This window comes from Centrocercus urophasianus, unplaced genomic scaffold, assembly GCF_019232065.1.
Source record: "Centrocercus urophasianus isolate 14NV4802_14NV808 unplaced genomic scaffold, USGS_Curo_1.0 seq_13, whole genome shotgun sequence".
Lineage (NCBI taxonomy): Eukaryota > Metazoa > Chordata > Aves > Galliformes > Phasianidae > Centrocercus > Centrocercus urophasianus.
In genome coordinates, this window is record NW_024884475.1 from 43703490 (window position 1) to 43731052 (window position 27563).

Below are 27563 nucleotides of genomic sequence, written 5' to 3' on the forward strand. Positions count from 1 at the left end.
CTTATTTGTATCTTGAGTAAAATCCCTTTGGAGGTATTAAAAATCAGGTATTTGGAGCTGCTAGCCTGCGTCTTAGTGTGGGAGCTCCTTGTCCCATGAGCTTCCCTGAGAAAAATCTGGTGCTTCCTATATGCTGATGAAGAGTAAATCTGCTATGAGAAATGGAACTCAGAGCTAGAGAAGTAAGGCGATAATAAGAGAGCTAAGCACCGGGTTGCTGTGCTAGTCTGTGTCATGCAGCGTGCAAAGCAGATATATCACCTGTCTAGCTGTCACAATACACTTGTGGTAGCCATTCTGTCCCTTCTACCATACTTCTATGTGGTGCTCATCTGCTGAGCTGTACTTCAGTGTGGCAGTCTGTACTGTGAGGCATTCAGCTGATTAGAATGATAAGCTGAGCTTGATGAGAAGCATGTGAAACCTGGTAATTTTGAAATGCTTACATGCACTAATACCCTAGTCACAACATTGATTTTCTCTGGAAACCACCTTTATATTCTATGTGCAAATAAGCATCTTGCACAATTTCTAAGGCTTTAAAGCTGCTTTTCTCTATATAGGAAGAAGATCTAAAGGAGAAAAGCAAACTTCAGCTGGCTGAACCTTCACAACTCTGTGCCAGTCTGCACTGCTCAGTTTATTGAAGCAATAAGGTTGGAGCTGATGCTTGACAGTGGGGAAGTGCTGCGTGGGGAAGGCAGATAAATGGGTGTGAAAGCAGACAGAGAAGTGAGAGAGCTCACTTTCCCCCACTGGTCTGTTGCATCCAGGTGCAGGTTGTTCAAACAACTACTTTTAATTAAAAAAAAAAAAAAAAAAGCAAGTCTGTGTATGTATATGCACGTGAGTGTATTTCACATGCTTTGATTCCGGTAATAGATGTAAAAAGAATAAAATAAATCAAATTGTCATTTGAGTATATGCTTTATTTCTAAATCACAGTAATATCTTACATGGCATTGCTATATGGGATCCTTTTATATTACTTCAGATGTCACGTGGGGTTTAGGCTTTGCCTTTTAGTAGATGGAATGTTAGAACCGTGAAATGAAGGAGATGAAGTTATAAATGTTATGACTGTTTTCTTCTTGTGTTCTCAAAAATCTGTTATTGTGACAACTTGCTGTGAAGTAAATATTGAAAAGATTTTGCATCAAAGAATGGCAAAGCATCACATCCCATTGTAATGAGGCCACAGCATGTGTGCTGCTAATGAGTGTGCAGCCAAGTTAAGTGCAGTTTTCATTTCATTCAATTTCATAAATTGATTTGTATTTACAGTGCTGCTGGCTAGGTGTTAATCTCATGTTTTTGTTTAATTGAATAACATGGTGTGTAATTATCCAAAGTGTATTTTCAGTATTCATGGACACAAGCTCCTGAGCTGCTGAAAGTTGCTCTTGAGTGAATGCTGGGTGCAGGACTTGAGGGAAAATGTCTCTGAGGTGAGCTGCTGGGCCTGGATGCCTACTGCTTTTAGGACACATCTGTACATAGAGTGAATGGTGAGCAGGTGCTGCCAACACAGCCTCAGTTTCCCCTGCTCTCAGTAAAAGGCATTGGTTGTAGGATATGCTCTTTGGTGAAAAGAGTGCTCTTCTCTCTTTTAAATTTAAATCTTCTCATTCCAGCAACTGTAAATACTTCTTCACATCAGAATATGCCCTGCAGCATGAACATAAATAGTACAAAAATCTTCATAGTATCAAAAACTAAAGAGATGGGGAAAAAACCTAAAGCCAGTATTGAATGCCTTAGTTAATGAAGGTGATCTATGACGGTTGGCTTTATCTCCCCTGAGAGTTTGGAAATGAGCTGCCCAGGAGCAGCAGCACATGCATGCGTCCCCCAGTCACAGCAAAAAGGAGCATTTGTCTATCACAAGCAAGGCAGCAGTTCTGACCCTATATATGATGTTGTTTTCTTCCTTAGGGTGCTATCTTTCTGCCTGGCAACAGAGTAATTGAGCACCCCTGCAATGAAGAGAGTCCAGGGAAGTTCCTTTTTGAAGTTGTTCCAGGTACGATATTCTACACCTTGTAAAGACTTTGTGGTTGTGTTCTCAGTGACGAATGGCTGCTCTGTTCAGCCAGAACAGCAGCTGAAAGTGATTAATGATTCAATTAAAGGAAAAAAATTGGTTAATTTGTTAATACTTTCATTCATTTTTTTTTTCCCTGCATACCTCTGGCAATGCAGGAAAACAACATGGTTTATATTTGTCAGTGTAAACTGTGATTGCTCTGCAGCTGGGGCTGTGGCACTGAGAATACTGGCAGTATGAGTGGGTTCTGTAATTATTTGAAGTAGAACTGGTTGTTATGGAATGGAGCCTCCAGTGGTAACAGGGATCAGTAACTTGGTGCAAACAGCATTTTACTACTGCATATTTGCTGATGGCACTGGTGCCATCACCTGATACTGGTGCCCTGTCCCTTAGGTGGTTAAATTGGTTGAACACCACCAAACATTGCTGGTTTGAAACCCTAAATTTGTTTTTAACATGTGTTGGTTTTTTTGCTTTTTTTTTTGGTGTTTTTCTGGGGGTGGATTTGTCTAAAGAATGTTGTTCTGCCAACTGAGTGGTAATCCTGAGTGTGTATATTATTGGAGCAATTTGTGAAGGGTCTCCACATCTGGTTAGATCACTGTGTTTATTCAATGTATTCTGTTTTAATCCTCATATTACGTACTAGTGTACTTTCCAGTCATGGCTATTGAAAAAGATCAATTGAGGATAACATTTATGGAAACAAATCTTTGTGGCCTTACTCTTAAACTGGAGAATGTCAAGTTACAAGCTTGGCTGTCCTGACCAAAGCATGGCAATTTTTATATATTGTAGAAGCACAAGTAGTACAAAATAGATTTCCAGAGTGGAGAGAGCATCCACTCAGAAGGTAAGGAGGAGCAGAACTGAGCGGAATTTGCAGACACAGCTCAACAGAGTGTCTTTATTTTTCTTTTTATATATTTAGTGAGGAATTTGTTCATGAAAGCTATGTGCAGTGAAGGGTAAGTATGCCAAGAAAACAAGTATGGTATCTGTTTGTGAAGTTTCCTTAGCGCTCACTCCAGCTTGAGTTCATATTTTAAACTGTTATCTTTTTCATGTACTGAATTAAACCTGTTGATAAATTTGCAGGTCTGGTGTTGGCTAAAACCTTGTTTCCACTGAGAAGAATTATTTTCAACTGAAGGAATGCTTTTTCAGGTCATGTCTTCAGGTTAAATAATTTGAACACAGGTTGTCATCAGTATTTATCTGGTAGGGTTTTTTGGTTTTGTTAGTCCTGATTATAAGATTTTGAATGTGTTTAGGGTAGTACCAGTTTGCCCCTTGCTATTAACTGTGCAGCTATAGCAACTGATACCAGAGCTGTTCTCCTGATGCCTTGAGGAAAAAAGTTTGGTTTAGGGGAATTGAAAATGAAATTGAGACCTGGGCTGACCAGGAAGGCAGATCAGTGCCTGTGGGAATGTTGTCAACAGATGTCAAATGAAGATGAAACAAGTTTTCCTCCTGTCGTTGTCACCATTGCTCCTTAAGGCCAGTAGTGTCAGCATTTTCCAACAGAGCTGTTTGTCACCAGGATGCTTGTACTGACTCATAAAAGCCAGTTTTAGAGGCAGGCTGCGGCAACTGGATGTAGTTTATTGGATGTAATTGAGAGAAATATTACAGACAAGGTTTTCCTTAACCTTTGTTCACTTATGTATGAGAGAACAGCTACACATCAGCAAGATGTTTGCAGGGTTTTTAATTGTCAGCCTAACTGCACCTTGTGTGAAATGTACAGCACTGAGGCTCACTCTCTTCTTGGAACTGTGTTCTGTAATCCTTTAGGCAGCAGTGACAAGTCCTCTTTTTGTCTGCTGCATCTGGGGGTGGCCTGAAAACTTGTGTGTTTGTTTGTTGGCAATACATGCAAATTATTTTGGGAATGTATGTGGGAGTTGGTTTATACTGTGAAACTAGTTCTCTGTACATAGCTGTGTCTGAGGATGAATGAAAGAAATGAATGTGTGGAAACAAACATCTTGCAGTCTGGTGCTCTAATTACAATACAGATGCTTTGAATTTGCATTTTCAAAACATTCTGTTCATTCCTTAAGTCATGGCATTGTTTAATGCTTAAAGTTATTCTTTTTTCTGTACTGATGAGGCTGCTTTACAGGAGTGAAACTGCCTCCTGTTCTGCCCCCAGAGTCCATGTGACTACAAGGTGACTAATGACTTATAGCCTCTTTTGCTCAGAGCAGTGGTTTCTTTAGGTTTTGGAGATAACTCCTAAGTAGGAATTCAGTAGTGAGTGACTGTATGGATTTGAGATGAGAAGTTCCTGTTTTTTCAGGAGGAGGCACTTGTAAAACTCAAGTCCATCCTTAAGCAGCGTGTGGGGAGCTTTGCCTTCCCTGTGGGGTTTTCACTCAAGGCTGAGTGTGCTTTGGGGTTCTCTGGGTTTCCAGGTGTTATCTGAAGGCAGATTGGGTGAGAGCAGCATGGAGAGCTGTGTGTGAGGGCCAGTGGCTTTCTAAGGCTGTGTGTAGGTACCTCTGGGACTTGAATCCTGGTCTTCGGGTGCATCACCACGGTTTCAACATGATCCGGGACAGAGTAATTGCTTGGAAGTGATTGATGTTTATCGAATGGGGAACATGACGAGTGTTAATATTTTGTTAGAGTTGTTTAAACTAAAACATACATTTCCAAATGTCATTCTTTATGCTCCTTATGGGGTCTTTTGCTTTTAAACCTGGTGTAATTGTACTGCAACTTTGACCACTGGCAAAGCATGGCAGTTCAACGCATGGATGTATTTGTACTTTGATTGTACTGCGTTACAAAGCCACTTGACTGGGGACAAATGGGGAAATCAGTTGCCTGAATAAGACTAATTTCAGAGAAAAATGCTTATATGCTGACATTACCATGGAAGTATGTAAGCTTACTACGGCATATGAAGTGAGGAAGCTAAGTTGAAGCGCACTGCTGGAGAACATCTCACACCACTTCAATTTTGGTGTAGATGAACTTCATGGTTCCTGCACATACAGATTTTCAGAAAGCAGTTTGAGTTTCTCCATGGGCATGGGGAGCAAGGTGTTAGTTGGCTTTGTGGTACTAATTGAAAAAGGCCTAACGGATTGCTGCAATGGCAACTTCTGCTTCTTCAAGTGGAAGGAAATACTGAATATACATTGAAATAGGACATAAGTGTAAAATATTTCAGCTCCTTTTTCAAATGCTTTAACTGGACAGATTGTTAAACAAAACCAGTTTCGGTAGACTGCTATGTGCAAATCTGCCTCAGGGTTTAGTTTTGACACCGATGGTATTTTTTCTCAGTGATACTGTTCAAACATTTGGCTGCTTTCACATCTCGGCTTCCCCTCTAAGAATTACTCTCAGGTAATTTAGAAATCTGCAGTAGGTTTCACAAGTTGGTGTTAAAGAAGTGCTCCCAGCTGCTGCTATGGAGAGTACCCTGCTAAGTAGTCTGAGATTTTGGAAAACCTGAGCTGCTGCTGCTCACAGCATGTCTGAGTCTCTGTCTTCTGGCATAAGATTCTCATGCTGTGCTTTCTCAGAGCAGTGAGTGCTATTTCATTGGGTTTCTAGGTGTAGGCTTGAAGTCTTTTGAATACAGAGCATTTCTCCAAAGCACGGAGCTTTATGAGAGAATCTCTGCAAGGGAGTGAAATATTAATTCCAGAACTTTGAAATCATTAAAATGATTTTTTTATTAGTCAGAAAAAAGAGGTGTCCACAGGCCTTTTTTCTTCCTTTCTGTCATCTTTTTTTAATTGCATATCATCTGGCAAATGAAGTTTTCTACAGACTGAGTGTTCTGGTAGGGAGTGTGAAGTGGTTTCAAATTTTTGATTTTTTTCTTAGCTTCCTTTATGTAAAAGATTGGATAATCAACTTTTTTGCTTCTATTGCTGCAACATGCTTTCGTTCCTCAAAGTTAATGGTTGCAGTTTTTTTCTTTTTCCAATTCCAAGTGGTGTTTCATTTGTATAGAATATCTGCTTTCTATTTGAGTCATCTTAGATGGTTTAGGTTTGTGTGCTTGTGGCTGACAGTTGGCAAGAGGAAGCTCCATCTCACATAAGTCCATCCCTGAGCTCACTGTTGGTAAGCAGGCCCCTTAGCCTCTACCAGTGCAACGAGAGGTATAAGATATACATCTGCTGGTGCGCTGTAAAGTCATTAAAAACTCTCTGGCTCCTTGTTGGCAGAGTGTTTGGCAGGTTAAGCCCTTTAAGGGTATTTCACTGTGAGTTCTTAAGCAGCTGCAATGGGAAGGCTGCAAAAGCTGTTTCTTGCTACCTAGTGTCTTTTATCAAGAGTTCATCAATGCCTGGAATGTGTGGATTTCACAAGTTCACTTGTTTTTGTTTTTCCTAGGGGACATACAAAAAAAGCAAAGCAGACATATTACGTATGACTGTTTTTTCTTGAACAAACTAGCTGTTTTCTTTGCAATGCTCTTATGTACCTTAAGTTGGATACTGATTTTGACTGTCTTTATCTGTTGATCTACAATGCATGTGTTTTAATGCTTGGAAAGCACTATACAGTTTCCTTCTGTAATGCGAATGAGAAGGATGCAGTTTTTCGAAGGCCAAGTGTTATGTCCAGACCTGATGCTGATGTTTTAAAGACATGCTGCTGCTAATAAGACACTTCAAAAATTTGTTTTAGCTTGCTGTATCACAAAAACACTTCCTGCAACATCTATTTCAATATTATACTGATGTAAATACTTGACAGTTCTAGTAAAACAGGATTTTTGTGGGATGACAGAGGCTGGACTCTATCTGGAGGTATTAAAGAGGACTCTATCTGGAGGTAATAAAGAGGCACAACTGTTAGATGAGACTTCATTTTGCCAGTCATGTTGCATCCTCATGTCTCTGGGTTGGAAGTACTTTAGAGGGTTATGAGCCCTGGTGTTTGGAAATAGAGTTGTTTCTCATAATCACAGTCATAAGTTTGGAGAAGACCACTAAGACCATCAAGTCCAATGCTCAACCCATCCCCACCACGTCTACATGTCCCTCAGAGCCACAGTAACTCAGTAACTTCAGTAACTCAGGTTACTGAACTCCCCAATGGATGGTGACTCCATCTTCCTCTGCAGCCTATGTTAGCACCTCACCATTCTTTCTGAGAAGGATTTTTTCCTAATATCCAACCTGAACCTCCCCAGATGCAAAGTAAGGTCATTCCCTCTCCCCCACCCACCTCCACCCCACTAAGGATACATAGCCTTTTGAGAAATAAGAGCCTAGAATTATCTGTCTCATTTTCTTAGAGTTAAATGCCATGTCCAGTGTGAGGATACATCCCTATGTACTGCGGGTAACTTTCCTGAAGGCACAGAGAATGTTAGGAATACAATGCACAGAGCTAATTCTCTACATTTGGCTCCAGGAGAAAACTGTTTGTGTGCAGAGAGGAACTCTCACTGTAGTTTCTATTGCACAGATGATCTCTTCACCACAAAAATGGCTAGTGCAGCACCGATTCCCTTCTCTGAAGGATACAAAACTCAGATTGAATCTAAAAGTGGTCGGCTCTGACTTGTTCCCTGTTCTGGATTCCTGTCTCCTGCTATGACCCTGGTGGATTTAATTGGTGCTGCCACCAAGATGGATGCCTCCCCCGTGTGCACTGACAGTCAACAGTGCCTCTTCATTAGCTGTCAGGAGCACAGGACCCTCAAGGACACTGCTGATGTTGCTGGCTGAACTAATTGTGCCTCTGATATCTTTTTAGAGGGAGCTGGAAGGTAGTTTAATCAAAGGGACACTAGCTGTTCACTTCATAATGAAGATCTGAATGCATTGCTGTCCTTATTAATGCAGAAATTTCTTCAATATGTATTTGGTACGGAGCAACCTCTGTGTGTGTGGCCACACTGCCATGCTTTGTCTTGCTTATGACCTTTGAAGGAAGCTGTACCACGCTCAAGCTGCAGCTTTTTTGTCTGACCCTTAGAAATGTGTGGAGTCAGTGAGCCAGTGAAGTAAAGCCAGCGAAGGTTAATAGTGTTGGTTCTGGGGCAATGTACTCTTATCCTGAGCAGCAACTATCGTGATGCACAGATGTGTGACACACTCACAGTTGAAAACCGAAACAAAAAAACCACCCAAACCATCCCTGATCCTACAGACCTGTGAAATGAGATGGTGGGTCATGCCATCAAGCTGTTGTGCTGGCATCATAAAATCTGCTAATGTCAAGCTCAGTTACCTACAGGTCAGTGCATATAATATACCTTTTAGCTATGTTTTTTTCCTGCCTCAGTTGTCATGACTACTGAGCAGTGCTGGGAGAAGGCACTGAGTTTGTCCCATCTGCTTTTAAAGCCGAAGGAATTAAATCTAGATGAAAAGGCTGTTTAAAAGAGGTAAAGAGCCCTTCCTAAATGTCTTCTGAAGCCCACAGTCTGTGAAGAATAGGCAAGTTACTGCACTCTTATGGCTTGGGTGCTTAACTCTGAAGCTACTGAAACACAAGCTGTCACAAGTCTACGTATATGGAGCCTGCTATCTCAATTCCTTTTTATCTTTGTGAGTACAGATTATAAGTTAAAAGTATGTGTATTTACAATAGCCTGGTAGTACTATTGCCTGCTTTCTGAATGCTATTGACTTGCTAAGATCCATTTCGGAAACTAGTGATGGATGAAGCACTTCTGAAGACTTCTGGACTCTTGCAGATTTCATGGACTTTACTGCCAAGTAATACCACTTAATTTTCAATCATCTGTTCTCAATGGCATTAATTTCGTATGAAGCAGAATACTGCGCAATTGCTCTGAATGTGTGCAGATTCTTTACTTGGCTATTCTGTGACTGAAATCTGGATATATACAATAAAAGTTGAAAAAAATGATTTTTAATTGCTGTTTCTACTTCAGAAACAGACTGTTTATGTCTGTTGCTGCTCAACATATGATGTGTGTGATCTGCTGTGCTTGTTTCATAGATGAAGTTTGCATTAATGTGCATTTGGGCAAGCTCCTATGTGCAGCCCACAGGTGTCACTGAAGAGTTTGGGGCATAATGGCATTGACACATTTAAAAGTTTGTGATGTAAGACCAAACTTGAGTGTCAGGTTTGTGGTATGCATTTTCACTATCAATACACCTGTATGCCAGATTTGCATTTAGGGAAGATGTAGCTTCTGTCACAAAAGTTAAATCCGAGGACATAGTTTATTCCTACCCCGTTTTGAAAGGTGATGAGTTCCTCCATCTCAGCCCTATTGCTAGCACACAAGCTTAACCAGAAAGAGTTCTTGATAGGACTGTGTGGGGCTGAAGGTAAATTGAACCCTGGGTGCATGGCCTGAATGAGCTATAAGGCTAAAAGTAGAAGCTACACTAAGTATTCAGCAACGTCTATATTATGTGCATTAATGGTATATCGTGGAAACACATTTTCATTAGCCAGAAGAACCGTGTGTTTTGGCACTTCTGTGTTAGGACGAACATCATGGCTTATCTCTGTAACTACAACAGTAGTTTGAACAACTAGTAACTTCATTCGTTTTAAGCTTCAATGTGTGTCCCCCTAATACTGACCAACAGTCCACTGAGGTAATAAGCAAGTTTCTGTGTTGAATACCTTGTGCAGGGCTTCAATTTTTACCTTGTTTTGTGTCAGCAACATACTTGACGTAGTAGAAAGTTCAGCTTAGAACTCAAGTTTCCCAAAAAATGATGGAAGTTGAAGTGAAAAGGTAGTACTGGGTAAAACAGTACTAAACTAGTGCTAATTTGGGCACTTTGAGAAAATGTTTTATTAGATCTCCATGTTGCTGATGCTCTTGGTGTATTACAGTAATTATTATTTTGCTGTCTCACTGTGCTAACAGAATTGAGCATCCATCAGCTTAAGTCACTGTGCAAGGTTCTACTCCTGTAAGATAATGATGTTTTTTATTATTTATACTTGTCTGTGTGCACCTTCTGTATTTTGATTATTAAAAGGTGATCTGTACTTAAGGAATGAAAATAGTATAGGAAGGAGTAAGACAGAACTGCTACTGAGGGATACTCTGAGGTATAGTTGTGCAAGATGTGGTTATTTGTAGGGTGTTGTGCAGATGTCTGATGAGCTTCTGCAGTGGTAATAATGATGAAATCCTAGTGTTCACCAATGTTTTTGGCTAGAACATCTGCAGGTGCAAAAGGTAAATGAAAATGTGTATCTTCACTGTTAAATAGCTGCAGGTGCTCCACTTGAAAAGTCAGGAAGGAGAGCAGGTCACTTACCCAAAGATGTGTGGGAAGTTGTGGCTGAGCCTGTAAGCAGATCTTGCCTTCAGTTACTGCTTGGTGCACTGAGAGTTGGTGCCACGAATGTTGGAGGAGTAAGGATGCAGGTAACAAACTTGCCAAAGTATTTGTCTCTGGAAGTAGGGAATTTGAAGTAGAGGAGCCTGCATCCTTGAAACATGGTATTATTTGGTACTTAGACCATCGAAATGAAAACCTTTCCTGAAGTTTTCGGACCTTCAAGCAGTTTCACCTCTTGTTTTTTTCATGTGCTTGAGTGTTGCTGCCTGAACTCATCCCCTGCACTATGGCTGTAGGAGGCTTGGAAGTTGTTTGGTCTTCATTCAGCCCCTCTGCAGGCTATTTCATCTTCCCTCTTTTCCACTACTGGTGCTATGGGAACATCGATCCTTACTTAAAATACTTTTTTCCTTTTCAGCTATGCATTAGAGAACAATATTTAAGCCCTTGGCAAGTATAAGATGCTTGCTAGTTTTAGTTTCTTGACTACAGCAGTCAAATGTAAGGCTAAAAAAAATAATTTCTTCTTGGTATCTGTCAATTTCACAGTTGCCAAGTACTGGTAATTGGCGTTGATTTGTTATTCAGCATGGTGAAAGACAGGCTACCTCACTTATTCCCTCCAACAGAAAATAATACTTTCTTTGGGATGTAAATGTCCTTGCACAGGATGACACTGCTTCATTTCTCCTTGTGGGGTTGCAGCTTGAACTGTTCCCTCTGGAGGTCACTGCTGATTAAAGTGTATCTTCTATAAAGCTAGCAGGTGGGACAGTTGGGAAATCTTGATCTTCTGTGCTGCATTTCAAATCTCTACAATATTCATAGGTTGAGAGAGTGGCTAGTTTCTGTTTTCTGGCAGAAATACCAAGAAGCAGCATGCAATTGATGTACGTTGGTGAGGAACACTTCAAACCACAAGCACCAGGCTGTTAGGTCTTAATGAGGCTGGTCTGCAATTTACATGATGATTCATGAAGGAACAATGTCAAGGGGCAGTACTGGATGGCACTGTGCTGACCAAGCAGGCTTTCTTGCTGTGGGAGGAGATGAAGGCTGTAGCAGCCTGTATCCTGCAGATGATGTTCCTGGTGTACTGTGTAGGCTGTGGGCCCCAGGGCAGCTGCGGCGGCAGAGGGATTTGCTTTGCAAAGGGCTCCTTTCAGGGACAATGACGGAAAATGTGACGGTGGGGAGGAGGGAGAAGGCGAGCACCCAGGGAAGGCTGATCTTTGCAGCTTGCCAATGTGGGGCCCCAGGGGAAGACTCCATCTGCTGCCATTTGGCATAGCTCAGCCGTCAGAGCACAGAGCGTGCTATTGTCCTCAACCATGGCAGAAGGAGCTGGCACTGAGCCTGCTGGGCTGCTGGCCTTGGGAATGGAGTGGGAAGGATGGGGTGATGCTGCAGGAAAGGGACACAAGCCTCTGATATGGTGGGCCAGGAGTAATTGTATCCCACTTGCCCTTGGGAGCTCTCCATGTGTGGTGGGATAAGGTGCACATCAAGAATGGTGATGCCATGAGTGCTCTTGGTAATGTTAGAGAGTAGTAACAGGAGGTTGGTACAGCCTGATGAGAGATAAGCTGGCTCAGTGCAGACCTTGCTGAACTTGAGGAAATGTCCTCACATGAGGCTGGCTCCACAAGGGCCTGCCATTCTTCAGGGCAAAGTACTGAAGTCCAGTTCATGTCACACCGCTGTCTCTGAGAATGGACCTTGCTTCCTAATGACAGAGGAGTGTGGGCTCGAGGAGAAAACTCGAGTTTAGTGCTTAAGCTGTTAGCTAAATCTTTGTTCAGAGAGCAGAGCGTCTGTCTTAGCTATGTGAACAAAATGATGCACAAGGGGGAAAGAATATGCAGCAGGCAAGCCAAACCCTAAAAGCAAGGCCTGAGAGAGAATGGCTGGAACTAAGAATGATTAATGGAAATAAACACTGAGCTACCAAAAAGACAAGTAAAATGAGTGTTTACACTGTAAAAAAAAATGCAATAATTTGGACCATACTCTTTTCATTTCCTTATCAATGCGAAGTCAAGTTAAGCCAGCCCAGAAGACAAAAGGATCGTCATAGCATGAAACTCATTTACAAAAGATGCACGTACATCTGTGTGCTGTCTTTTTGCAGTATTGCAGAGGAGCACTTGAGAAATGGTGAAAGAGAACCAGGCAGGAAGAGCAGCCTACAGTTTATTATGAGCCCGTGACGGATAAAAGCATGTTTAGCTTCCATCTGTTCTGCTTTGGATGATGGCTATGGAAGGGTCATAGCTTTGGCAGTGATGGATATTTGAAATGAAGGCCATTTTTAGCTGTTCTAGTTCTTTTTCTCATCGTATTTATTGGACATCCATTTCTCTGAATGATATGTACTGCCAGATATGCTGCAGGTGTTTGTTAGCTACAAGCGTTAAATAACGCGAGGCTCTCCCTGTCTTGCCCTCTTCTACTGTTGAACTTAGTGTACAGGAAGGACAGAGAATGGGAACACTGAGTTGTTTTGGCACTCTTCAGGTAGTTAATTTTGCTTTCCTGGGAATATATGCATAATTTTCCTACTTTTTATGTCTGTGAAGTATTATACAGAGAGCGTAGCTTGAATAAGAAGCTAGCTGTTCAACTACAGTCACATGAGAAATCATTACTTGCCCAACAATGTTTTTTATGATTGCTTAACTGTAAACATCTAATTTTTTGTAAATTTCTGCTACTGCTTGATCAAAAGTAGACATCCAAGTATTTCCTCTATGGTTCTGTTATAATTAAAAATGAAAATGAGAAGTGTGTAAAAATATGCCCCATGCAAGCAGTACTCCCTGTTACTCCCCAGTTACTTCCCTGGGCAGCGGGAAGAGGTGAGCAGTGCAGGTGGATAGAGAGAGCCCACGGAGCTACTTTGGGAAATGGTTCCTGAGGTAGGAGCTGTGGGCAAGTGTGGCTTCCCTCCAATTCTGTGCTCTTTCTGTGCACCTCTAGAGGCAGCTGTTGTGGATTCAAAAGAGCAGAATTTTTCCACAAATGCTTGCAAATCCATTTATAGTGGTTCTGTGGATTATGATGGATTTTTTTCTGATTACTGACTTAACCTTTGTTTAAAATGCCTTAATTGCTCTGTTCACTCCAAATGCAGATTTGGGATTGTCTTTTAGAAGCCTTGTCAAAGGCAAGTTAGAATTGCGTACAAGGAAACACATTTAAAGAATCCCCAAGGGCATTTTACTTGTCAGTCCCTGTAAAGCCGTGCAGATTTACTGAGGAGTGGGCTCTCATACAGGAGGTGCTGTAATATGTATACGTGTGTATGTTGAGCTGTTATGTTCTGGGTGCAGCTTTGTCTGTACATGCAGATGGTGGGAGAGGAGAAACATGCAAGTCATTATCCACTTGACAGTGTTTTTGATCTCGTGGGACTCCTACATATCTCCATGATAAAACCATGCTTCAAATGGGCTTGGCAGGGAGCGTCAACACTGGAGCTGGGAAAATACAGATTTAATGTCCTCAGAGTACCATTAAGTCCTGTTAGCTTGCAGCTTTTTTTTTTAATTCACTAGCTCTTTTAATTCCTTTTCTGTTTTGACAGCATCAATTACATATATCAACACGTTATTTAAAATAAATAGACAGGGAATACTCCCTTTCAAATACCCTGGAGATTCAGTTGTTTGTAAGATGCACTGCTCTGACTAAGGCCGGGGAGAGATTTAATAAGGCTTTTATCCCACAGTAATTAAATAATGCCTGACTGATGACACTGTAACTCAACAGATTAAATTGCAGTGTGAAAACATAACATGTCATGCAGAGATGCACTTTGGCAATTAGTGGAGCTGAATGGCACGTGTGATGCCCTCAGACAGTGGCAGCCTTTGCCTGAGTCACTTGGCTTTGCAGTGTCCCCGCATCTGACACAGAGACAGTAAGGTGGGATATGTTTTCTGGGGTGCTACTGAGTTCTGTGAATCTGAACACAGGACCGTCGTTTTAATTGGCCACTGTTCTTGTTCTTCAACTTTTTATTCTTATAGTAATGTCAAGTTTATTTTCTAGAGCAGGTGCCACACACAAATCTTTAAAGAAAACATTTAGACAATTTCTGCCCTGATGCAGGCAAAGATCATCTCAGGAGGTCTCTTGTGCTTAACCTATTTCTGTTTCTGAAGAGGAAAGGTAAAGATTAACTGCTGTACTTAGCTCTTTATCTTGCCCTTTCCTCCCTCTGTGGCACAGCCTACTGCAAAGAAAAATATCAAAGTTTTGCACAGCCCTGCTGCTCAGCAGAATTCACGTTCCCTTTGCTACCAATGTGAAAACTGCATTTTGTGGGGTGGTGGGTGAGGTCTGTGCTGGGTGGACTGTGTTGCAATTCATGTAGTGGCCACTTCTTTAATTTATATACTGAAGCTACTCATCTTGACCAGCTCTTAAAATGAGGTTAAAGCCTTGGCTGGACTTTTGTGCACTGAATAGAGAATGATGCCTGATCTCTCAGTGCTCCATAGAAACTTTGTTCTGTGGAGTGACAAAGAACCCACTTCCTAATTCCCGTTGCTAGACTGGCTTATCTAATAGCCTATCTATGCTTAAAAGGCATCCGAGGGTAAGAACGGCTCAGCTTTTCCCAATCCATTTCTTCTGCTGAGGTAGATGACTGACTGATAGCTAAAGATCTCTCAGATGTAGAGAGCTGGAAAGCAGGCTGCCCTCCTCCTGGGTGCTGTGGCAGGCAATGAGCTGAGAGCACCACTTGTTTGCAGCAGCTTCCATTTCCCCGTGGATCCTGTATCCCATGGCAGCAGCTCTGTATCCGGGCCTCTGGCTCTTCCTGTATGCAATGGCTTTTTCCAGCGTTCCTTTGTTCTTTCCATCTGTGATGAGCTTTTGCTTCCCCTCTGCATGCCACCCTGCCCTGCAGCTCAGCCACGTGTCCGCCCTGGCCACAGTCCCGAGCTTTCCAGTCCACAGGGCTGGGAATGGTGCCGGCACGCGGTCACACACCGTGCGAGCATTCGTTCTTTTTCAGGGAAGCCTTAAACCGAGAGTTTCTTTATCCATGCGACGGTGAGGTTAATGGAGTGAATGCTTCATTTTCATTGCTGTGGCCTGTGCTGGGCAACGCGAGCCAAGAGCAAGGCAGTGCTGCCCTCTGCAGCCTCCCTTTGTGCTGGCCATGGACGTCACCTCAGCAACTTCAAGGGCTTCCTGTCCTCACCCTGCTAATGGGCTTTCCCTCTGCAGGCCCTCGTGTGCCCTGTCAGCTGTTCCTTTGGTTGAGGTGGCATTGCTGCGGAATGTGCCAAGCTGTAGCTTGCATACTGATGCTTCTGGTGTTGGTGAGTGACCCAATGTGCAAGGCAGGCACACAGCAGCAGAAGGATTTGTAGGGTGCGGATCTTCATCTGGAGTAACGTCAACTTGGGAAAACGTATTGAATGTTTGCAGCATGCTTTGCTGCTTTCCCTGGGCTATGCCTTGGGGTGATATGTTGAAGAACAGTTCAGATCACTATGCATCTTTTGCAGCAGTAACATTACATAGGCAAAAAGCAGCTGTTAGATCCTGTGAGATTGCTTTAACAAACAAACAAAGCCCTTCCTGCTCTATTTGTGTTCCCATATAGGACTGTTGAGTCTATTTAATCCATTCAGTGTCTCACATGCACAAAGAATGTGATGTTCTGCCATGAAGTACCCTTAGTTTCTCCACCAGGTTTTCTGGTATTTGTAGCTGTAAGCGCATATTTATCCTACATGGTTTGGTGTGCATCACTCAGATAAAAATGCTTTCCAGAAACAGAAGCTTTGTTTCAGACTTTTTGCAAAGTTTAAGCAAATCAAAGCCGTCACGTTTTATTCATGGTAAGTGAGGAGGGGTTTGGCCTCAGAGTAATTCAACTTAAACTCATCCCAGCAGGTTACTTCACTTCCTAACAAATACTGCCAAGTCCTGTACATGTGTGTTTGGTGACTTGTAAGAATTGAATCGTGCCTCAGCTTTTAAGCTGGGGAATTCTGTTTTAACCCTTCCAGTGGCTCCTTGCATTGTGTTTTCCTGTAGAACCCTCTTGCCAGCTTTGTCATTTTTTCCTGTGTTACTATTTTATTTGCAGCAGTTAAACACAAACAGTGATATTCTGTTCAGAAAGCTAGTATGAAATCTACAGGTGTCTTATTTCCTAGTTTAAACTGATCTTCACGAAGCTTGAAGAACCAGTGTGGAGTTCTGGGTTTGATTTTGCTGCTGGCTTTATTCTGTATTCAGAGTAGTGAGCAATGCCTGGCTGACAGAGGCAGAGAAATGACTCTTAAGGTAGCAGCTCATTCTCTAAATTGTTAGCCAAAATAAAGCCATGTTGCTGTATGCAGAAATGAAAGGAGGACCTTAAGTTTGATAACAGCGGGTTGACAGCAGGACTTGTCTCCTGGCTGCAAACAATTTCTGTAGGTACCTTTTGATATTTTTTAGCAGTGATGCTATATACAAAAGCATCTGTGGTTCCCTCAGCCCCAACATGGGAAAGGAAAGATGCCAATCTGTTCCATTTGAACACTGAGGCATAGAGAACCTCTGGAGATTTCATCTAAACTGACAATTAATTTCCATGACTGGGGTACTGTGAGACTAGAATTGATTCCTTTTAATATTAGTTCTGTAAAATGCAGCATCTCTGCTCCTTCAGCAGGTTGCATAGATAGGTGAATCATCCCATCTAAGGGGCTGCATGGAGCAGCCTAGAGGGTGATTTGTGAGCATCCTTAGGTATTGTTCTGGAATACCTAAGGTACTGGTATACCAGGTTCTGGAAGCAAAGCTTGCACGTGCAAGCAGAAGCAAGGTGCTGCACACAGTGGTCCCAGCATTCTGTGACTGTGTACCATGAGCGTACAGGTGTGCTACCCAGGGCATGTTTTAACTCATGCAGCTATTTTAGAGAAGCCTTCCTTGAATACTGATGCATAACATTTATTTAAAAAAAAAAAAAAAAAAAAAAGAACAAAATGTCCCACCTTATTTCTTAATATTAACATATTGCAAAACGAGCTTGTGTTGAAGATGGATGATTCACTCTTCCTTAGCGCAGAAGCTCCCACACACAGTTTGTGAGGTCTCTGAATGCTGAGCGCTGCTTGTGGCGGTTGACCTTCATCTCTGTGTAACTGTGGGAATTCTTGGAACTCTGGCCCCAAGTGGCCTCCATCCATTTAGGAAGCAATTGGGATTTTTATTATTTTCCTGTTGCAGCATTAAAGGTTTAAACATTCAGTGGTTAGTCTAAAATACTGCAGATGTCAGGACAGCTGGAATCTCACCTGCGTGATGCAAGAAAGACAACTAGAATTCTTAACCTGGGGCTGTTTAGATCATGCTTTGCAAAAGATTTACAAAGAGAACATGGAATTATTTTTAGGCTTGACTTAATGTTCTGGTTAATAATGTTCCACAGAATGGTTTGGGTTGGAAAGGACCTTGAGGATCATCTAGTCCCAACCCCTTTGTTTTGGGCAGGGACACCTTCTACTAGATCAGGCTGCCTAAAGCCCCATCCAGTCTGGCCTTGAACATTTCTAGGTATGGGACATTCACCACTTCTCTGAGCAACCTCTTTCAAGGCCTCACCACCCTCACAGTGAAGAATTTCTTCTTGGAAAAACTAGAGAATGTTGCAGTCTAGCCTGGGTCTCACCAACACACTTGCATAGGGGAGTTCAATGCACAACAGAATCCAAAATAAGAACACTTCTAGAGGGAACATTTCTCTTTGGGCATTCAGCTTTGGAGAGGGGCAGAGAACACAACTGGTGTGTCCTGATGTTTCCCTTATAGTTTGGCAGTGCACAAACAGATTTATGGGGGTTCCTTTGTGGCAGTCAGGATTGGTGCTCTGAGCATCTGCAGCTGTGTTGATCTGTGCTGCTGTGAAACCTTTTTGAATTCATCAAAACGTTTGGCAAAAGCAACTTCTTTGTGAACATGGGTACAAATTTGTATCACTGCACTGAAGTTTCTATGTTGTATTATGGACATTTAAAAAGGAGTAATGTGTCAGTCATTTTTCTGTTAAAAAAGAAAAGTTTTCTGCTTTTGCACCTTCTGGGAAGGTATGTGACATACTTTTTTTTTTTTTTTTTTTTTTAAGCTGTCAGTGTTTTCTTACTTGCCTGAGAGACAATGGCACATAACTAAAACAGTTAAACAGTTTCACTAATGTAAAGAGGAAATAGTCTAGTCAATGTAATTCCTATGTGTTGATCGTACTTGTGCCTGGTTCACTGAATCTAGTAACTGTTTACAAGAAGCAAGTTCCCAAAGACTAAAAAAATTCTAATATGTATATATTTTTGATCTCTTGGAAACATTTGATGACCTCAATCTGGCAAATCACTTCTTAGCCAGAAGTTTTTCAGCAGTGCATCTGATTCCCAATCCTAGTGACAAAATTCCCAGCAGTGTAAAAAAAAAAAAAAAAAAAAAAAAAAGAGATTGCAGCCTAATGATGACAGGATGTTACAGAAAGTACTGTAATGCATTGAAATTGGAAAGAGGATTTGAGACTGAAAATTCCTAAGTCTCAGATTGGAATTTACCCGGAATAGCCATGTTTAAACATCCTCTCTCCACTGTGTGAATGTTCTCAAGGAGGGAAAAAGTCATCATGAGTACTTGAATAACTGCATGTGGTCAGGAAGTCTATTCCAGGCTTCATACAAATGCCCTGCATGTAATGAGATATGCTGCAGCTCTGGGAGTATGTTCTCAAGTGGAAAAATCAAACAATAACATTGGCAGTTAGTCTTTTGTTCTTCGCAGATCTCACTGTGTTACAGAACTGCATGAAAAGAGTAAGAAACCTGTGATCATGTGTTCTCAGCATGCTCAAAATAAAGCATGAAAAAAGAAAGGACAGTGAGGGGTGCATTGCCTCTGAAATGTGTTGACCTTTAAGAACAATATCTGCAATTTCACCTTTGCAGATGTCCTCTGGATATTCTCTCAAAGGGACTCATAACGCTTTGTGAAGATCAGATCCTATTTTAATGCTAAGAAACAATGTTTAATATTGAAAAAATCTACAGGGCGTGTTTTACTCTGTGGAGGGATGTATGTTAATGCAAGTATTTTTATATACTTGGTATTACATATTTGCTTACACACAGATGTGTTTAGAAACAAACTTTCTTCTTTGTGAGCCCAGAATTTATGCTTTGTACCAAAGAAAACCATTTATAGAATGATAGTTTTTGGGAACTTCAGACAAACTCTGTACTCTACTACATAGATATCCTCCTGGGGAAGTCCTTTTGCCTGTCACGTCCAACTGCCTGACAATTCATTGCTTTGTGTGGTGCTTTGTACGTATTTTTTTATTCCCTACAAAGGAATGGTGTTTGTTTTTTTTTTTTTTTTCCTTGAAAACACAGATTTTTGAAATAGCTATTGCTAGAAATAATTGTATTTCAAAATAAATAAGCAAGTGTAGATTAACCCCATGGAAATGCCACCTAGAAGTTTGCTCTATTCACTTATGCCCAAAAATCTGACATGCTTAGGAAGTGCCTGTTACACTTTTAGAGACTGCAGGTTTTCACTGCAGAGTGTGAGCTGCTGGAATTGCTTGGGAGGGTTAATAGAAAAATGCAGCTGCTTAGTCCTCTATCTGGATGCACTGTGCTACGAAGTCTCATCCTGATCTGCACTGCCAGGGGAAGAAAGATTGCTCCAGGTATGGGAGAAATAAAGCAAGGACATCTTTACCAGAGCGCAAACCTCTGCCTTTAGCACATGTGAATGTTGGGATGCTCAGCTCTTTTCCCTCTGTGTGAGATCACCATGGAAGGCTTAGTGAAGGCAACTCCCATTCCAAAGGCTGGACTTCTTGCCTTGTATGCCATGGCTGCCCTATATACTGGAGGCAGCAGGTCAGTGGACAGAAACCCAACAGGTTCTTCGAGTCATTTTGCTACAAGCTATGTAATGCAGTTTGTTTCAGAACCAAAATGCAAACAAAGCCCTAGATAATATTGTCTTTGTGACCACCAGCTCTGAATTCAAGTCTGCAGCAGCCATGGAGAAGCCATTTCAAAGAGTGGCACATTAGCTGGATATGGATCCACTCACTGAACTGTAGAATATTACTAGATCTTCTAGATAACTACTACCATGGACAGACCTGCAAAAATGAGTGACAGCAGCTGAAATGCTTCCAACTCCAATATATTCATCATGTAATTGTGGGTGTGGTTGTTATCTGATTGTCAGATGCATTCAACTGCGTCTGCTAGTTATTTTTCCCTAGGAGGCAGGTATGAAAGCATATTTTACTTTTGGGGTAGGAAAATAGGGGAAAGATCTAATGGGGAGAACACGCTGGTCTCAGTGCTATGCCTGTGTTAACTCAAACCCTCCTGAGATCAGTATCTCTTGTCAAATGGAAGCAACAGTACTCTGGTACAGGAGATATTGCTTAGGAAGTTTGGCCTTAAGAGAAGATATTGTGAGCTCTGGGAGAAGAATTCTGCAAGCTGTGGTAGCAGATGGCTCGGTGTTTCCTCAAAGCTGACGTTCTTGGAGGCTGTTTGAAAGTTTTTCATTAACTTGGAAAGCAAATAGAAGTGGAATTCAGCTTGTGTCACTAGCTGGAAAATGAATTCCTTCAGATTTAAATGTGTAACCACTGTGAGCCCTGTTGCATTTGTGGGGTATTTGCACACACCACCAATACATTGGCAGATAGGATTTCACAATGCAATCAGGAACTGCTGTTTGTGACTGGTACTGCAGACACAGGGGCTCCTTCTTTTAACAGCATTTTTATATCTTTCACGCCCTCAGCTGAGTTGTAGATGTGAAGAGCATTATGCTCTTGGGGAGCGTCAGCTAAGCTGAGAGCTGAACTAGAAGGGGAGGAAGAAGAGAAAGGAGAGATCTCCATTCTCTAGTTTGGAAATAGAAACAAAGGCCTTAAAACAAAACCAGCCTCAACCCCCTCTGTCGTAATCCCACCATGCTGCTTCAAAGTTCCGTGTTTAACAAGTGAAGAGCTGAAGAAGTGTTTTCGTACCTCTGTAATGTTAGTCATGGAAGATCTGATGAGTGCATCCCCTTGTCTTTAATGTCAGTTTGGCTGTTATAGCAGCTTAGGTGCTGCTCAAAGACATGCTCCTTGGAGTACATTGGGGTAAGCATCTCTATACTGACACTTTTCTGGATTATGTAGATATGTCAATGTGTTGAGCGTATGTCTCTGCTGTATGAGGAATGTGCTTGCTCTTAGGTCAAGCTGCCTGCTGCTCTTTCTTGCAGAAACCCTAAGTACATGGGCCTGAGCTCCAGGCAGCAGGAGAAGACTTAAAATGAAACATAGAATGGTTTGTGTTGGAAGGGATCTCAGAGTTCATTTAATTCCACTTAGCGACACCTATGGCAGAGTTAGTGAGTCTTAAGTCCAATGGAAAAGTCTGAATGAGGAAGGTAAACACAGAATGGGCACTGCATTCTAGAAAAAGCTAGGAAATGGGAAAAGCTAGAAAAAGCCCAAAAAAGCCCATTGTTGCAATTGCAGCACTGGGACCTAAAACCTGGGAGGTAATGTAATTTGTAGCTTGCTGCTGAACTCAAAGTCAATAGCAAGTGAGCCAAGATGGGAGATTGAATTATCTATAACACTGCCTGTGCAAAATGATTTCCTTTCTTGTTTAAAAAATGCAATAACCATATGTTAAAAATACAATTTTTCTTTTATTCTGGAATCATCAGCAACTGAAACAAATCACTTAAAAATCTGTAGTAATGTGCAAACTATTGCTGTGGGTCTGCTGCTTCAATTAGCAGAACTTGTTCTGCTCAAGGAAAACAGAAAAGTCAGGAAGTTTGGCAAGAACCATAATGCCAGAGTATTCTTGGAACATGCTCAGAGAAGCCATTGCACTTTAAGCTCAGAGAAAAGACCCAGAGCATCAGCTGTGCATTTACCCTCTGAACAGATTGGCAATTAGGATCTTGCAAGCTTGAACTTTGAAGAAGAATGAGATAAAATCCGTCTCTGTTGATAGGGTTATTTCTTCAGGTTGACATGTTCACAGTTTATGTTTACTGTAATATACAAGGTCTGGAGTTCACACGCACTTGAATAGACATCCAAACTTGCATTAGAGTGTGGAAGATGATAAAATGTTAGACTTGGCTTCTAACTTTAACTAATTGGTTCAGTCCTCTCTGTATTTCTGAAGCCATCACTGAGATTTCTAGGCAGCTTCTAATAAGATTGGTGGTGAAAATGTTGAGTTTCAATTAAAAATTAAATATTTAAGCATTAAGTTTTAAAGTCATGAGCAGGGAAAAGGGTGATGCACTGCATTTCTTAGAAAAACTGACAGAATGTTTTGTTTTTAAATTATTTTTGTAACGTCTGATATTTTTGTTCTGCTAGCATTCTCAGTGGGGAAGGACAGGAATTTCAAACTGTTCTTCCTTCTCTCCTCTGTTATCTGGGGCCCACCAAAACCCGAGAGGTACAGTTGGTCTGAATGTCCTGGATAAAAGACTACAAAAAATAGTGTCCATCTGTTGTTTGTGAAATGTTTGGATGAGAAAACGCTAGTTTACACATAGAGAATGGATGAAGTTTGTTTTGCAAGGGATGCTAAGGAACAATGCGTCCTTGGGTCTGCAGCTGCCCAGGGAAGGCTTACATTCAGCTAGCGCTTGCCAGGAGTGTGTCTGTTTTCCTGTCCTGTGGCACACCCAGGTCTGATGGGGCTGGGCAGCTGGGCAGGTGTGGTGACTGCATTCTCCAAGACAGAAAATCCTTGTCATAAGCTTTGGAAGCTAGGCATTGCTTCTGTCTTAAATGGTTCCTATTTTTCTCCCTAATTGAAGTCTCCTTGGAGCCTGCTTGTATTTCTGGAGTCTTGGTAGCAAGCCTGCCCTTACTGGGGGTGGCTGCTCTTCTGTTCCAGTGCTTTCCCCCTGTGCAGTCAACACAGCGTGGTTGTCACAGCTGCTGTTTCAATTCTTGACATGCTAAGTTCTGCAGCATGCTGTTAGTGAGCCTCAGACCCATTGCCCTGGGATGTTCCAGCCTTATGTCAGAAAGTGGAGGGAGGAAACTCGTTTCTGATACTTGTGCAGAGATACACTCAAGGTTAAGTGGAAGGAAGTTTCTATTTTCAAATTAGAGATGACTTCTATTTGTGTTTTTTGTTTGTTTGCTTGTCATTAATTTGTCTATATTTTGACCTCTCTTTTGCTGCTTAGGGTGGCCAGTCAGCAGGAACTCAGGATGCATCCCCATGGCATTCCCCTGTGAGTGCTACAGAGAAAGTGTGGAAGTTCCTACGGTCCATCTTGTTGGCACTTGTTCTGAAAGCTGTTAACATTTTTTTCTGGGTATGCAGCCTGGTTATTATGTCCGCCTCGTGCCAGGCAGCAGGAAGAGATATGCAATTCAATGAGTCCCTTCTCTGAAAAGGTCACACAGTCAGCACTAGCCTTCGCTGCATGCTAAGGAAGCAGTAAAACATGGAGTACCTCTGCTATATGGTGGTCCTACTGCTGCTCTGAGCTGCTCCCTGTGGGCACTTCTACACAACTTATGGCAATGCCCAAGGTCACTTTTTCTCAAGGACCCCAAGTAGGATGTTTGCTTTTTTCCTGAGCAACTAGAAATCAGTGATCCTGCTTAAGCCTTCTTTGAGGGCACTACCATGCATGTCTTTTCTTTTTTTTTGAATGAGGATTTAATTTATGTTTAAAAGAGAATATGCCTTGGACTTTCAACTTCAAGCATTTCAAATGCGCTATGGCGTCCTCTGTCTTTATGCTTAGTTGAAGGTGAGAAGCTGAATTACTATTACAAATATCGAAGGTATATATCATTTTTGGTAATGAGGAAACAGCAAGAGGCAGGAATAGTGTGGGTTGTGCAGCATGCCACAACATGGTTCACAACAGCCAGCTCCTTGGGATTCTCTCATGTTAATTCTTCACTGAGCAGTGCGTTACTTTTTGGGAGTGGATTGCTATCAAATAAACCACTGCTTATTCTACCTGCAGTCAGGAGGACAGTAGTGTGGCCTTTCTGTTTTCACACACCTTAGCTGATTTCCAGAGTTTCTATTGCTGCGGGCTGTTGCAAAGCAAACAGAGCTGTCTGGGAGCTGAGGAACGCTCTCTGAGGTGTGGGCATTGTGCTTTGAGTCATGTAGGGAGCTGCACAGTGCTGGATAGGGAGTGTGTCCAACAGTGGTGCTCCTCAAGCTCCAATACTGAGCCTGGAGAACCAGGAAAGCAGTTTTCCAGTGATGAGTGAGTAAATGCAAATATTCATTGTTTGGGTATTTCTGTTTTGTACTGAATGGGAAGAAAATAACTCTCACAGGGGCCAGTGGCTTTTTGGGAGCACACTGAGCAGTCAGAAGTGTTATCATATGCTGTACTGGGACAACCACAGTATAATGCCTCCTTCTTCCTTTTGCTGCCTTCCTTCTGCTCGTCTTCCCTCCCTACACCTGCTCTTTCTCGGAGCCTCTTGCTTAACTCCCCTTTGCATCCTGCATTTCCTCATGAAAAGCATGCAAAAAAAAAAGTCAGCATTGGACAACATTAAATAGTTTTTCTAACATGCACACGTGTAGTTCCAAATGGTGATGTTGATGGTAAACATATGTTTTTCCCACCCACAAATAGCTCTGTGATTTTCTCATAGGGTGAACTCCACCTATTTTGAAGCTGCCCTTGCCCAGGGAAGTAACTTACTATGTACAGTGTTTAGGAACTTCTTTCTTGGCCAGTTCTGTTAAGACTGCATTAGTGCCCGTCAGATGATACCATCTGTCCAACCAACTCCCTGTGGTTCAACACAGAAATTAGATGAATACTTTTTCCATGAGCTTTCCATGAGAGAACGTCTATCAAGTCATTCTTATGCTGTCTGGTTAACTCTTGTGAAGGATTAACAGGAATGGTGGGTTTGGCTTTCTGTTGTGGGATTTTTGTTAGTTTGTTTTTTGAGGAATCCATTTCTTATTATAATTAGGTAGGAATATATGTTTGTGTAAGAACTTGTTCCCATGGACGCATCCTTGGAGCAAGTGTCAGTGTCGATGCCAGTGTCAGTGGCACTGTAAATCACTTATATCTCCCTCTGAGTGCTGGGAGGTGCAGGTGAACCTGCCTTGCTACTTAAAATACAACACAAGGACTGTGTTTTTTTGGAAAGTGATCGTCAAGTTTGAGCTGCGTTGTCATACTGCGGTTGGGGTATAGCTTGAGTCCCACAGATGTCCAGAGACCTGCTGAGGCATCTTCATAGACATCACTCTTGTGCCTGCATCTTCCTGTAGAAACGTGCACGTTAACAAGGCTGCAGGCTTGCATGGTTGGTGTGCCCGTGATGGGATGTGAGAGTCAGATCTGAGAGAGGAACCATTTCTGGGTAGTAACTTGATGAATGTCTGGAAACAACAGTGTTCTGCTTTCTTTCATCTGGGAAATTCCAGGGTTACCAGTGTGATTGTGGATTTTGGGAGGTAGAATGTGCAGTTCTGAATGGCTGCTGCTTTGGGGAATAGAAGGGGATGTTTTGGTCCCTTGGGTATTTTAACTGGATGATGTGTTACAGCTTGGCTGTAACAGTATTAGCACCAAGCATAGGATGGGACTTTCCAAATACAACAAAAGCTCGTGGCTGGGTGGCATGAGTTTTTAAGACAAGGAATCCTAAGGGACAGAGAGCATTCAGTTCTCTATCTGTTCAGAAGAAGCATGTCCCTTGTGACCTGTAATGCTTTGGGTCATGGTATTTTGGAAACCTTGTTTGAGGTCATGATGGTTCCCAAACACTGTCTTCTCATGATGGTTGGTCTATTCCAGAGTGCTGCAGCCATGGCTGTGTGGGGTTGCTCTTGTGCCCTTTGTCCAGAAGTGTATATGCGTCTACAAATCTCGTTTTATTTAGTATGTGAGTGTCAAAGCTTGAGTACATCTCTCATGTGCCTGAAACAAGCCATGTAGTTTTCTGGTGCTGATGGCTGTGGGGATCAGCCCAAAGGCAGTGGCTTGCTGGCTGATGTGGCACGGCTGTTCCCAGTGCTGCTTCCGCTCTTGATGTGCTGTAGACACAGCCACGGCTGCCCGTGCTAAACCGTCCCCAAAAAGGGGAAGTCATCTACCTCGGGATACATTTTTCCCATAAGCCCTTGACCTTTAATCCTAATAACTGTAAACAACCCCTGACCTGGAAAAATCTTTTCATTTTCTGTTATTCCCTTCAAGTGTGGGAAGAGAAGACACATTCCTTAACCTTTGCACAACTGCACATTAATCTAATTTCCTACCCATCGTGACCTACTGTTTCAGAAATTACAACCATACTTAATTTGACTTTTCTTCTTATGTTTCTAAGTTAGTTTTTTTGCCGTTACCCCATGTGTATTTTTGGTTCAGTGCTGATTCATTAAATTGGAATCACAAATACCAGCTGGAGGGCATGCAACTCATTGCCATTTTGGCTAATGGGCAGCTGGCTCATGTATGTTGGAAAAAGCCCTACAAACCTGAAAAATCGGAGTTTTACCTTCTCCAAAGATGGAAAAAGCCCAACTTCTTAAGTATCTTCTATTTTTTAAAGGCTCTGTCAAAAACATTTGTTTTGAGCGTAATCTGAACGAGACTTGGATTAACGTGGTACCTTGAACTCCCTGTTGCTGCAGAACATAATATCTTTTCCCATGCTGACGTTTAATTGCTGCAAATCCAGCAGTTTCCATGGCTTGTTGTGAATTCTTTCCAGTAAAATTACTGAATGTCAGAATTAAAGCTATCAAAAATTGCATCTATGAAAGTAATGAATCTTATCTCATAATAAATCCTGTGTGATTTGAGGTTGCTTCCTTAGCTGATTTCCATTCTCTACCTTGTTTTGCATACTCTTAAACAATATTTTTGGTCTTTTCTGTAGTAGTCTGTAATTTCATCTGTGAGGAATGTTTTTTTTTTTTTTTTCTGGAAACTTATTGTTTACTTTGTAAGGACAGTAGCAGGACAAAACAGTCTTGTGTTTGCCCTAGAAGTGTGCTGTTCTCTTCAGCTAGCATGACTCAAGATATTTCTACAGCTCTTGTCAAAATCATAGTAGAGAAATTTAAAACTGTGGAAGTCTCATGACAATTGAGTGAGATACTGGCTTGCTGACACGATGGCAAAAGCTTTGTTAGCTAAATTTGAAGAGAAGCAAATGT

The 27563-nt window shown here is 41.9% G+C and overlaps 1 protein-coding gene across 4 annotated transcripts in view; it reads left to right on the top strand.

Annotated features, from left to right (window-relative positions):
• ARHGAP24 (Rho GTPase activating protein 24) overlaps nucleotides 1-27563 on the top strand; it is a 154445-nt gene that overhangs the window by 50079 nt on the left and 76803 nt on the right. For all 4 annotated transcript variants that reach the window (XM_042811506.1, XM_042811504.1, XM_042811505.1 and 1 more), the window contains exon 3: nucleotides 1936-2023. In XM_042811506.1, coding sequence (XP_042667440.1) covers nucleotides 1936-2023 — 88 coding nt within the window. The remainder of the gene's footprint in view (nucleotides 1-1935; nucleotides 2024-27563) is intronic.